Genomic DNA, 14,460 nt, shown 5'->3' on the forward strand with positions numbered 1-14,460 from the left:
TTAATCAGAATGCTGAATCTTTAAGAACGTCTAAAAACTGTAGTTATTAATGGTCTGTAGCAGGGATGGAATGAAGTGCACTGTCTTCCTTTGTTTTATCTTGATCCACAGACTTAACCTAGAGGCCTGTCCTGATGCATCCTCAACACAGCAGGGAAAGCAGGAAGAGAGAAATTCTAATACAATATTCTGGTGATGAGTAAGTATTGATGTGTGTCTGGAGCTGGGCGAACATCTAATATTCAAACAGGTGCTCACGGGTGAAGCAGAAGATGAGTGAAAGCTAACAGGAGCCTGGCATCAGCTGGCTTCCCCAGAGCCCGGTTGGTACGAGTAAATAGGCAGGTGGAATATTCAGGGAGGACTCTATCAGGGTGGGAGCAAGGGAACCTGCATGCCTGGTGCTTTCCACACACTCGTCACCTCCTTTAATCCTCCCAACATTGTGGTCTCCTCAACAGGTGAGGTCCATGAAGATGTGACCCACAAAGGCGAGTGATGTGGCTGGATTCACACGCCCAGGGTGGTTTTCATGGAAGGACACTAACCTAGATGGTAAGGATTCTTTCCTCTGGAGGAGAGGACCAGAAGCAGTCAATGAGACCAAACCCCAAACAAGAAAAATTACAATTAAGTGAACATACTACCATATCTTATATGTTTTTCCTTGTTCAAGACATTCACCCCCGTTTTCAAATGATAAATAGATAAAGAGTTAAAGTCTTACATAAAATTCTTCAGATGCTTCTGGAGGTTCTGGAAGTAGAGAAGCCTTTGCTGGCAATTTGAGTTCATAGGTCATTATACTCCACCTGAAGGGAGAAAAATCTTTGGTCTAAAATTCCTTTAAAATTTAAGAAACTGACTTTGTTCTTACCTCACATACACACATATGCACATATATTCATGAACTATGGTTTACTGTGTCTAAAATAACCAAATATGGGTAGAGATGGACTTTTGGTAATCTCATAAAATGCTGAATTCATAATTTATGATTTCCATATCTTACCAATTCTCTGATTGGTGACTTCCGAACATTTGAAGGCTACGGCCCACAGTAAGAAATGTAGATATGTAGATGTGTCTCCTCTTCAGTAGGTGCAAAGCATTCTGATTTTTCTATTCCTTTCTGTCTCCCTTTTAAATAATGCTCACTGCAATTTCTAACTAGATTATGTAAGTTGCTAATGGGTCACAGCCCCAAATTCTAAAACATGTGCTAGATTAAACAAATGCATAGTACCTACGAAAAATAAATCATTCTGCACGTAACAATCTGTCTTGCCAAGTCAGCTTATACAGACATGAAATGAAAATTATGAAAATTAGATAAATAGTCCTTCTTACATTAAGAAAGTAAGCATGGGATTGAGAGGAAAAAATTAATAGAAATAATACTTAATTGAGGCAAATTTATTTCAATTAGCTGTAAATATTAATTTCAAACCAAACATTGAATCATTTGGTGTTAGAGAAAAGCAATCAACTCCAGATAAATCCAGTCTTCTATCTAAAATAATTTCAAAATTTGGGAAGAACAATTGGGTAGGGACATTATTGTTGTCAGTAACAGGATGTGAAATAAAGATCTTTCAAAGACACAAAGCATAAGAAGAGCAGTACTGTAACACATGGATTTTAAGAAAAGCATATCACAGTGAATGCCAGTGATAGAACCTAGAGGAAAATCCCAAGATTAGCATCAGTATGTAAATAGAGCCTAGCGTATCATTCATACCAATAAGTCTTTGCATAAAAATTCAAATTCTGAGAGAATTCCCCAAAAGACATAGGTTATCTGTTAGGATGTGTAAACGAAATAGATGTGTATAGCTACTATTCAACTCTTGACATGAATATACTGTAAATATACATTTGAGCACAAAAAGTCATCCATTCCTTCATTCATCCACGCAACAGGTATGTACTGAATGTCTCAAAGTGACAGTATTCCAGGGTCTGGAAATACAAAATTGAATAAGACTTCTCTAATAAAGCTTGTATTCTAGTGCAGAAACAGATGTAATACAAGCAACAAATAACATAATTAAACTTTGTAAACTTTCAAATAGGGAAAATCACAACTGGAAACATGAAAGTCCAGTTCCGTATATCTGGCAATACTTCTCTGGTCAAAGGATGGTTAAAGAATTGGGAAAGAAATCCACCCAAATGTCCTTGCACCTTCCATGCTATACCTCCTCCCTTTATAGACAGTGATTGGAGCTGATGAAACGGGAGAAAGTGGCAGCACAAGTCAGGAAGGGATGCTTATTGGTACCAGCTAAGCAGAGTTGAAGGCAGAAGTTACGGACCCATTTGGTGAGTATGTGCATTAAACAGAGAGTGCAGTGTTGAAAGCCCCTGGGAAGTAGAGTCTGGATTTCATTGCAGACAGCCAGTTCAACCACTTATTAGCTATGTGACACTGCTAATATAAAAACCTCCTGAGCCTTTTTACCTGTAAGATGGAGATGATAATGATATTAGCCATTTCTAAATGTACAGTGAGGATTAAACGAGATGATACTCTATCAAGTAAAGTAACTAGAAGTGCCAGGCAGACAAAAAATACTATTCATTGTTACTCCACTGTCTCCACAAGACTCAATTTTCATCTTTGTAAAACAGTCATAATAATGCTCTTCTTAGCCAGTGTTGTTTTGAGGGTCAAATAAACTAATATATATGAAAAAGCATGTATGATGTGTAATATTATTAAACATCAATTTTTCACCTGTTCTTTACACATGGTATTCTTAAATTAGTAAGGAAAGCACTGGAACAAAATATTCTTATGTTTCTAAACAACAGTCCTAGCTTTTTTAATCCCCTTTGATTTGTTTTTTCTTGTGTTTGTTTTTTGGTTTTTTTTGCAGGTCTGTATTAAGGAATTTTACCAAGGGGGTGTTGTTTCTCTGCTAACCACCTAGAGAAATTTTTATAACTTACAAGGGAAAAGCACACACCCAGAGCAGAGGAAATGCCTCACAGCATTTCCTAGGTTGTGGGGAGAGCGGTATTTAAATTTACAACAAAGAGCCACTTAAAACACCTTGTGGGGTTTGGTTAGCACTGAACTGGGCAGTCGTCTGGGAAATCACCTCCAGGCTCTTTTAAAGACTGGAGGCTGTGTCCATTTTATGCTCCCAAACTACTGGGGGATCCCTCTCATGACTGGTTTGGGATAAACACAGACAAATGCTTGCCAGCCCAGCTTTCTTTTTAAATATTCTGTCAGCAAAAGAATCAGCCATTACAAAATTACCTTATGTCAGGCAAGGTTACAATTAATTAGGTTATAGCTTATTTTAGAGTAATTACATTTTAGATTGGTGGCTCCCTGATGAGATTTGGTTATTTTCGGGAAGAGTACCACAGATGGCTAATCCTATCAAAGTTGTTTTGATTCATGCTAGCTCAAATTTATAATGAGATTTCGACATTTGTGTCCCATTTATGATGGAGGTTACTGCTTACTGAGCCCTGGTTGCTCCCTATACCCCAATTCTAAACACCTCCTGCATAATACTCAGGGCACACACACTGTGATTTCTTCTTTACGTGTGGGGCATTTAGAGAGAAAGCAGTTAAGAGATGCAGTCGAGGATACCATAAAAACAGTGAGAGTTCCTTCATGTGAATCTGTCTTCCTAACACTTCCCTGTCCCTGGGGAAAGATTGCTTTTTAGTATTTTGTTGGTTCAATTCCTTCTCAATGTGTATAATTAAGAAGAGATATTCTAAAAAATCTAAGGTTTATATGTCTTTCTTAGTTTTAATGAAACCAGAAGATGAAGGGACCATACCTATTATACTCATCAAAAGCCCCCCCATTAACTATTTAAGCTTTCTGAGCCAAATAGCCACTAAAAGTAATTAGTATCAACATAGCCTCTACATTATCTTTAAAATAATGGATTCATTAAACTAGTTTCCTCATTTTTTTTTTTTTTTTACAATTCATTCATTCACTCAAAAAACATATTTATTGAGTGTCTATTCTGTGCCAGGCTCTGTTCTAGACCTCAGGGGTGGACCCCCGTCAGGGGTTATCGTCAGTACAATTTTAATTATCAAAAAAAGTTATCAGTATGCCACTTTCGATCTAGTTTTAGAAGAGAATTTGTTATTACCTGTCCAACATTTTGGTGCTGGCTCGTTCCAGCTTCTCAAGTATCTGAGGAAGTTGGGTGTCGTCATCGTATGAGCCTCCCCAGCCAAGAACCCGGGCAAGGTCATTTCCTGTACCCAGAGGCAGTACTCCCAGCTGACACTGAAAGACAGCCCCACAGGAGACCTCAGACAAGCTGACACATAGGTACACATCTGTACATCACTGGTCAGCAGGTTAGGATAACTAGCAGTGAAAGGAAAGACCACTTGCCTGTTTATTCAAGTTGAGCTTATCAATTTCTGACAAAACCCAACCTACACTTCCATCTCCTCCACAAACAAGAATCCGGAAATTGTCAAACTTCTGGAATAATCTTAAACTGAAAGAAAAAAGTATTTTATTTTAGTATAAATAAATAAAAATCACGCTCCCCAATTCTTTGTCATTCTGTTAGTTACTGGTATTCGTGTTCAGATTAAATATAAGAACTCTTACATATGAATTATACTATAAAAATCAATTTGAGTGCAATGTGTAACTCAAGAAAATGTCTTAATCATAAAGCGGAAAGGAGATTATAAGTAGAAATGGAGATAAAATTAGGAAAAAAGGGGAGTGAGAAATGAGAAAACAAAAAAGAAGCAGAATCCAGGAAAGAGAATGAAAGTAAGTGATAGGACATGGTATGAGTACTGACTTTTCTCTTTACTTCACAAGGATATGTTATTTCCATGAGTAGCATATTACAAACCAGGGAGGAGAATCTAGGGCACTGATGCTCCTGAGTGGCACAGGGGCAGTTCCTAAAGAGACCCACCAAACCTTGCCCAATGTACCCCCGCCATACTCCAGTAGCTGTTTTGCTTCCTCTTTTCCTATTCTCAGGTCAATCTTTCTACTTCTGTCTTCCTTCATCTCAAATTTTGACACATTTCACCCTGTGAATGTACCTTTGTACACCTCAAGTATCGTGGAAAACTGAAAAAATATGGAGACAATCTCAAGAAGTTTCACAAAGGGAGTTGCTTAGAATTTTAGAGGATGGGTAGAAAAAATAAATGTCAAAACTATAAGATATTGGAACCATTAAGGATTATAAAACAGATATGCTAGAACGGGAGACAAAGCTAACCAGCAATGGGAGAGACAAAGGTGAGGAGAGAGGCTAGATGAGGAAGTGCCAGGACACATGCAGGAGAAAGGAAGGGAGGTACAAGCACATAAGGAAAGAGTTGGGTTCAAATGAAGAAGACCAACACTCATGGGACCAGAAGGGCTTAAGACAGCAAGAAAAAGGCAATGGAAACAAGAAGGAAGACCCTGAAAGGACACCATGAAAAGAGAGACTGAGGAGAGAAACAGAGAAGATAGGAGAGTGCTAAATCACAAAACACAAAGGCCTTCTCAGGAACTGGTATCTAAAATCTTCATTTCTACTTCTGTGTTTATGATTTAAGGTGACAGTGGAACCCAAGAGAAAAGCCGAGTTGGCATAAGTAAATTATAAGGAGATCACAGGCTCTTGGGTCAGATGACACAATATCACCTCTTCAACAAAAATCATATATATACACTAAAAATGTATTCAAAGTGCCTCAAGGCATATTTTCCCTCTTGAAAATATACTTAAGCTTTCCCCCCCAGATTTTAGGTTATATGACATTCCAGAAAGTTTGAAATGAACAATTAACAAAAGTACTTTTGTGTCATGTATGGGAACTGAGTCTGAAATCCTTGAGGGCCTGTCCTTGAGGCCCACAACAGTATCTGTGCTTTGGTTAAATAACTGATTGTCTGTATTATATACAACTCAATACTACCCTCCCATGCAAATCATTTTCTCAAGTTATTTTTTGTATTTCTATATTTACACAAGTTGATCTACTTTGTAGAGCTAAGCAAACAGAATTGTTTGATGTAGGATATATTCTAAAACATTTTCTAAACAAATTTTAGAACTTTCAGCACCCAAGGAAGATAAATAAATATCAAAAAGTTTATGTTAAAATTTATGATCAGAACTTTAAAAAAAGGGAGATGTCAGAAGATCAACACAGAGATGTCTAGATGAATCTGCAATTTTCATCAGCTGAAAAACCAAGTGTATTTCGTGCTCAGTGCTACATATCATTCAAATGAGATTTATCAATAATCAATTACCCTAAATGAGGACCGCCATTCATCAAATCAAACACCTGAGCTGGATTTAGTAACTGTTTAAATCGGCGAAGAAACTTTACTCCCTGATTATCTCCACTCTTAGAATTGACAAAAACCAATAGAGGACTAACACAGAATGAAAATGTTGCTCTACAGAAACCTGTTAAAAAAAAGAAACAAAACACAGCACAAGATCAATACGTACAGCTTTCTCTTTTTAAACTCTTAAAAAAACTTCAGAGGAAAAAAGATAAATTCATAAATAAAGAACCTTGTTTATTACTTTAACAATGTTATCATTTAGCGCCCCCAAAAGGAGATAGGTTTATTATTTACACACTAAAACTATAGAACTTATCTTTTAAAATGTGCACTATAATGAAAAATCATACCAAAGATGGTAAAAGTATTAATCATAGATAAATTGAGATCTACCACCTGCCTTAACAACACTTAATTATTAAGAGACACCAATCATAGTCTATAAATTCACAACTGTTAAAGGATTCATGTTCATTTTCAGCATTATATTTAACTCCTCCTTGATAAGGCCTTAGAAAATATTTTTAAATTTTATAATAAATAACAGAACTTTGATATATCAGGGTTTGGTGGGGGGGCTGCTAATAACACAGGTTAACAAATCATATCTTCTGCAGCTTATAATATCTATGATATCTACTGGCATCATTTATATAAAAAGTTTGAAAAGCATAAGGCACTTTATCGAAGCAAAACATTGATTAGAGTTTATGGTAAAAGCCTTTTGTAATACGGTTTGCTTACAAGGAAGTTATTAGTATGCTATTCCAAAACCAGTGCTGTAAACAGGTTCTTCAGTACGTACAATTAAGTTGTAAAATTCCAGAAAAAGTGAATGAATTTATAGGAGTATAAATTCCTACAATGAAATGGTAAGAAAACACATTTCAATAAGAGCTATGCTAATGGGTAGCTTCAATTACGGAGGGGGAAAAATTGCTTATAAAAAATTAATCTTTTCAGATTGCATTTTGTTACAGAATAACAATCTTATTTTATTTGCTGAAATGTAAGTCTTATACACTGTAATTTCACCAGTGTTAACAGTTATGTTTTTACACCTTAATTTTAAAACGTTCTTTTATAAATTAAATGTACTGTTCTGCAATTGAAATGGAATTATTATATAAAAACTAACCAGAATAACCAATTACAGTTCTATTTATTCTAGGAAAATAGATGTACATATCAACATTTGATATACCAGGAATATACATACTTACACTACTGCTACGTACCATCAGAATCGGTGCTGTTCAGTGCAATTGGAGGTATGACAGATACTCTACATTGGCCAAGTGGACATATAGGATGATATAAATCTTTGCAGGCAGTGTGTACCTAATAACAATGAAATAAACCTTCAGGAATCATAAAAACACATCAATGTTTTATTATGGTATAAATTATATCTAAGGAACTGGTAAATGAAGATCAAGTGCATCCCAAAATGTTCAGTAATTCATAAATTACTTTAAAGGCACAATATTTATTCTTCTAAGGAATGGCCTAATCATTTTAGAGATGGGAATTTGATTTGGTCTGTACAGCCTGTTTTCATGATTGTCTCAGGCAAGTAATATGTAGTCAGTAAATGCCTGGTGAAGGGAAGGAGAGCAGAAGAGAAGAGAAAGAAGTGCAGAGGAAGAGAGGAAAGGAGGGAGGGAGGGAGGAAGGAAGGAAGAAGGGAGGTGAACCAGTGAGTGTCAATATCACTGTCCATAGGAAATGATGATGACATCTACCTTATAAAATTCTTACAGAATTTAACGAAGATAAATACAATCTGTAATGTGTCTGCTCTTTCTGCAGTGATCTATAACTTTCTATTCACACAACTTTTATAATACTGTCATGTTATTATAGTTATAAGTACATCCGTGCCTATGTTCTCAGCTAGACTTATGGCTCTGTAAGGAAAAGGAAAAGGTCCTATTATTGCCCCCTCATCTTGGAAAATGATACACATCACAGGCACTCAGCAAGTGTGTTAACTCTGCAGAAAAAAGAGTTTCAAGGTCACTCAAGCAGGGCAAACATATCAAGTAGGACCCAGGCAATTTAGAATAATTTATGTACTCGACTAGAGAGCCTTTAAATGTTTTATTAGTAAGAGCAGGCACTTCATAAAGCACTTATTTAATAAGGCTTTATTTCATTAGTCTTTTTAGAAAACTGGCATATCAATTAAACATGTATTTATCAAAACTTTTGAGAAAATAATTGAAATTTAATAGCGATTCTTGTTCTGCTGATGACCTAATTTTGGACCGTTTCCTGTTATGACTTTTAATCATTAACAATCCAAACGGATTTTAGAAAAATGAGCAGGCAGAGATAGTTTTAAAAGGAATTTAAAACATCTGAGAATCATAGGGCATTTTGCTCTATGATTATAACAATGTTAAATGAGAAAAGCAGAGATAAAATTGTATCTTCACTATTTTTACAGAAAAGGTAAAACTATGCCCAGAGACTGGACAACAGCTGGAAAAATTAAGAGTTATTAGGATTGTGGAACTATGGTTTTGTTTTGTTTTGAACCAGGTGACTATGTTTAGACACTAGATGTTTTGCTGTTAGAAACTCATATTTTAAAGGCATCATAATATCATAATGGATAAATGATAGTGTATAGGAAGTACAAGATTAAGAGGCATGCAACAAAAGTGATGGTGGCCCAGAAACCTGCATGTCTAACTGACACATGGAATGATTTCATGCAAAGGTGATGTTTAAGCTTGCTAGGAAAAAAGAGGAAAGACATTCCAGAATCATCCCTTCTACAGTCTGTAATAATACTTCTGATCCATTTGCGAAATTTTTTAAATGTGGCAGAGAGTAGAACAAGCAAGTAAAAAACCTAATTTAACTCCTACTGCTTTTCTAACTCCTACTGTTAACTTAATAAAGTTTAAAAACTGCTGACTAATTTATCCCTCCCCCGCTTTCCCTTTTGGTTACCATAAGTTTGTTTGCTATGTCTGTGGGATAAATTAGGAGTGTGGGATTAACATATACACACTATGATATATCAAATAGATAACCAACAAGGACCTACTATATAGCACAGGGAACTATACTCAATATTTTGTAATAACCTATAAAGGAAAAGAATCTGAAAAAGAATACATAAACATATATATGTAGGTATAACTGAGTCACTGTGCTGTACACCTGAAACTCACACAACATTGTAAATCAACTACAATAGAAAAAGACAACTACTGACTAAACACAAGTAGAGACCTATATATTGCAGGTAAAGACAACTTACATAAAACCTTTCTAAAATAATTCATCACACAGATGACCTGCTTTCTTTTCAAAAAGTTATAAAAGAATAGCTGAAGTTCCAGAAGTAGAGAAATAGACTTCAGTAAATGCAGGCTAATAAAAATAGTGGTAGATGCATACATCAGTGGTTGTCCCCCCCAAAAAGAAATCTTAGGTGGGATGGAATCTTGACTTAAAATCCTCTTTACGTGAGCGCTCCTTTAAAATAAGGAACAGCAGAAGGGGGTTTTCAGGGTTAGGGTTGCACCAAAACTCCAAAGAGAGATATCTAATATAGTCTGCATATTATATTAAATGGGATAAAAGAAATAAAAAGTAACATCTATGTCAATAAAAGAGGCAATCGATGAAGAATAACAAAAGCATGGGGATGAAGAGAATCATGTTCGATTCAAAAATGAAAAAGAGGGGACTTCCCTGGCGGTCCAGTGGTTAAGACTCCTCGCTTCCACTGCAGGGGGCCTGGGTTCCATTCCTGGTGGAGAACTAAGACCCCGCGTGCCGGGCAGCGCGGCCAAAAAAAATTAAAAACAAAAACCAAAAAGAAACACACGACTGTCTATCAGGCCTGACTAAAAAATTATAGGACTTATTTTCCTCTGTGGCCTATGGACTCAATCTCATTGATTATGAAATCAACATATCACATGCACATCTCTTGCATTTGCTCATCTTCACCATGCTTATTAAAAGCAATGGTTTTCTGTCTTTTTGTTGCGGGGAGAGGGACTGACTTCCAAGACTCAAAACATGACCAAACAAATCTGCCCCAAAGCAAGGCAATCAGCATCGTAATCAGACAGCATCACCTGGAGCTCAGGTGAGTACTCACTGCCTCCTCGTCCTGCTGTCTTTTAGCCCCACATCACCCTCTGAGGGGCGTGAGGTCACCCTCTGAGTTCCTGCACCGACTGCCCTCCTGCAGGGTGGAGGCCCAGTCCTCACACAGTCTGGCAGAGATGGGACCATTGCTTGCTGTTGGCTCCACGTTACCCTGTGTCTGCTTCTCACCACTTTCTTGCACATGCAAAGAAGTTTTAAAATATTTACTTATTTATATAACATAAATGTATATAATCTAAGTTATATCAGTGCACAGCCTACTGAACTCGGCTTCTTTCTCTCGGAGAACACACACGGGATTGTAGCAAACTTACACTTTGCCTGTTAATCAAAATTTGGTGGCTTTCTGTGGGCAACAGGTAGCAAAACAGGCTGAAAATAGCAAACCACTTAAGTGTGGCTAAAGATTGATGAAAAACAGTAAAACTGTGGGAAAGAGGTCCTCACATAAAGGGACAAGAGTAGGTGTCACAAAAAGGGCATTTGCAAAAGTAACCAGAGTGGAAGGAACACATCTTGAAAAAGGATGAACCTTACAACAGGTGCGTGTGCTACCAGGCTCTGCTCTGCCATAAATTCTTAGCTTTGTCTCTAAATCACACAGATGAAAAAGGTACAGAAAGAAACATTTTAAATGGAAAATAGTTATAAAACTCTCACCATCGTTTTACACCAAAGGCATCTCCAGTCTTGAAGACGGAGAACGCTGCCACACGTTTTTTCACAGACAGCGCACTTGGCGCTCACGGGCAAGTTACCCTCGAGCCACTGGTGGGGCATAGCCAGCTGTACAGCAGGAAGAAAGGGCAGTCAAATTAAAGACCGTGGAGGACATCATCCTTAGCCAAGGGAAGAGATACAATGATTTCTTACTCTGTGGAATCAGCACCATGTATCATTTGTGGCATACGTTCATTTCCCCCACATTTATTGAGCATCTATTATGCCCTGAGCACTGTAGGGATATAAAGATAAGTAAGACTAAACCCCTGCCCTGCAAGATTTGCAGTCTCGCTGAGGAGAAAGGCACATAGAGAGATTATCATAAAGTGACCACGAAGTGTTATCAGCGATTCACATGCAAGGCAGTCAAGGTTTTGAAGGTGGGGGGCGCCACTGAGAGGAGGCCCCAAAGTCTCAGGAGTGAACATCTGAGTAAACAGCTGAGCTGAGCCTTAAAGAATAACTTAGTTGGCCACATAAGGGTCTACAGCACCAGCCCAGCACAACAACCACTCCTAAGCCCTTACACAACATTCCCCTTGAAATTTAAGAGCTGAAGGAAGCTACAAAGAACTGGATTGAAAATAAAAAGTCACAATCAACCAAAACCTTCCATCTAATCATAATAATAAACACTCCCCCTGAACTCTCTGTTGTAATTGAACTAATAGACGCTCCCACTTAATTTCCACAGGAGAGGAGAATAAAAGAGCGGAGGTGCCGGGGAGAGATGGGAGACAGTACGAGCTTACCCCATCCTCGTTCTCTATGATGTCCTTCCCGATGGAGGCCAGGGTCGTCCACTTGCAGTTATTTGTTGCTCTCACTGCACACCTTTTATGAGCCTTGAACTTACATACTAAAAAAAAAAAAAAAAAAAAAAAAAAAAAAAAAAAAGTGAACCATTGCTAAATGAATATGCACTTTTGGACCAACCATGGAAGGAAATCACAGCATGAAATTTTAAAGTGGTCGGGGGGCAGAAGAAAAACAGTATTTTAAAAAGCTTCTATTACTCTTCAATGATATTCTAAAAAGCAAATCTGGCTACTTGTTTATGAAGCACTTTGATCAAGCTATAGATTGCTACTTAAAGAGATTCCACTTACTCTTAAAGAAGAAAAGAAAGGAAATAAATACAAAAAAAATTATTGAGGAGAAGGGAGACAACACACACACAAAGGAAGAAAATAAAATTCAGTAAATACAGGAGGGCTGGTAACAGCCGATTTCCAAGTCTGGGTGCTGATTACATGAATGCGTTTAATTTGTGAAAATTCAACAAGCTGTGTACACTTCTGATATTTGCTTTTTTCTGTACATATAATACACTTAAATCGGAAGTTGGAAACTACCAGAGAGATAAAGACCAAGATAATTCAGGGGAATTTTGAAGTGCAAGTATGTCAAGAAAATATCCAGGCATCATGGGAAATAGGTTGATGAGGGTCACAAAGATGGCACTGTCTTTTGCAAGTATCCTGTTGGGATGACTACATGACAATGTAGAAGAACGGAATGATGAAGTGATGTTCCTACTACAGGCATCGCTAATTCTCCCAGGCCATATTATCAAAAAGGTGCCTGCAAAGGAGAAATAAGAGGAAACAACCAAGACAGAAGCCGCACATACATGAAAAAACAAATAAACCAAAGATTATTTGAAAAATTAGCCCTTGCTTATGAAAATCAGAACTTGACTCCTACTAAGATTATCCATCCCTCTAGGGACACACATTATCCAAGCGTTAATGGATACTGATGTTATAAGAGTTTCTGACTTTTCAGGCGGCTCCTTATCACATGGTTTTGGAATTTCTACCAGTAAATCGTTAACAAATTTGAAATGACAGGTTACGCACCATTCTCTTTAAATTGTCCTAATTTGATGTAACATGAAAACGAAGGGGTCAAGTAAAATAACTAAGATGCCTATAGCCAAATGTTCAGAATGCTTCAAGTATCATGAATAGCCAATATATAAATGGCCACTTAAATTGAGCTGGTTTTTCCTTTAAAAATGTTAGTCTATAGACACTGGCAGTGTTTCATTTACCTGCTCTTTTGTGTACATTGACAAGTTCTTTCCTAGAAATCATACTGTTTTTGTTATAAATGACTTTGTGACTAAGCACAGACTTCGTATAGAAAACAAGTTTTCAACTGAATTTTACTGCTGATAAACAACAGTATAAAGAAACAGCACCATAGGAAATTAGCTTAGTTTGAAAAAAAAATTTAGCATGACCTGTTCCTTTTTGCTCCAAGTGACTTTTAAATGATTTAATATTTTAAACTATTTAAATGTTGTCATCTGTTACTGTATTTCTCAAAAGTATGGTTCTAGTTTTAGTTCTAGTTTTAAAAAGCAGGCTGCTTTTTAAGTACAAATAAGTACTTGATATTAACAGTCAATATTTTTTCTAAGAGGCAAAGAAGGAAGTTAAGAGGGCAACAGAGTATAATTTCATGGCTTTTTGAAGATTTTGCCATTAAAAATCAAACAGCTCATTAAAAATAAAAATCACTTTTGTAACAATAAATTTCTTCATGCAATGAGCCTTGAGAATTACAAAGTTGCTTAATACAACATATATAACATATAATGATAAAAATAAAACAAACTGGGCTGTAACTATGGACACTAAGGAATGGACATGATTACTAGGCACCTTAATTTGTGCCTAGTAATTAGCTGACAATTAATTTTCTCCAAACAAGTTATTCTGAAATAAGGCACTTTTTCCTGACCTGTAAAGCCATTATTTTAAAACCATAAAACATAAAAAATACAGTGACATGTAAAAAATTATGATTCTTTATTGCAGTATTCAATCTTTACCACTTTGCAAGTGTTCATGGGTACTTAAGATAAAAATAAGTACCCATGTGGAGATATTTATGCGTTGATTAAAAAAAAAATCACCACTTAACTTTTTATTCTTAGAGTGCTGTATAAATAACTGTGAAGCACAATTATGCTCTGAAATTATAATTAACATTCTCAATTGACTTAGGGGATTATTTACGAAATGTATTTTCTGTCTTCTATTTTTCATTCATATATTTTGTATATGCAAAGCTTTAAAGTCATAATTTTAGTTATTATTCAACACAAGACAAATCAGTACAGACTCTTTTTACTGTGAAAACAAGGGCAGAAAGATTAAGTAAATTTAGTGATGGCGTTACACACTGGAAGCGAGATTCCATTCTAATACAGTGTTATTCATTGTCATTGTTGAATGAATTTTTCCTGTATTTGCATCTCTGTT

General features: G+C 36.4%; 1 protein-coding gene across 7 annotated transcripts in view; it reads right to left on the reverse strand.

Annotated features, from left to right (window-relative positions):
• The window catches only part of DGKH (diacylglycerol kinase eta), a 185,620-nt gene that overhangs the window by 62,681 nt on the left and 108,479 nt on the right, over positions 1-14,460 (reverse strand). For 6 of the 7 annotated variants that reach the window (XM_060080209.1, XM_060080208.1, XM_060080210.1 and 3 more), the window contains 7 exons: positions 11,938-12,044; positions 11,123-11,248; positions 7,561-7,663; positions 6,281-6,440; positions 4,391-4,499; positions 4,140-4,279; positions 728-812 (listed from right to left, as the gene is read on the reverse strand). In XM_060080209.1, coding sequence (XP_059936192.1) covers positions 728-812; positions 4,140-4,279; positions 4,391-4,499; positions 6,281-6,440; positions 7,561-7,663; positions 11,123-11,248; positions 11,938-12,044 — 830 coding nt within the window. The remainder of the gene's footprint in view (positions 1-727; positions 813-4,139; positions 4,280-4,390; positions 4,500-6,280; positions 6,441-7,560; positions 7,664-11,122; positions 11,249-11,937; positions 12,045-14,460) is intronic. The other variant, XM_060080214.1, reaches the window with a different exon arrangement.

The sequence above is a fragment of the Mesoplodon densirostris genome, chromosome 17 (genome assembly GCF_025265405.1).
Source record: "Mesoplodon densirostris isolate mMesDen1 chromosome 17, mMesDen1 primary haplotype, whole genome shotgun sequence".
Lineage (NCBI taxonomy): Eukaryota > Metazoa > Chordata > Mammalia > Artiodactyla > Ziphiidae > Mesoplodon > Mesoplodon densirostris.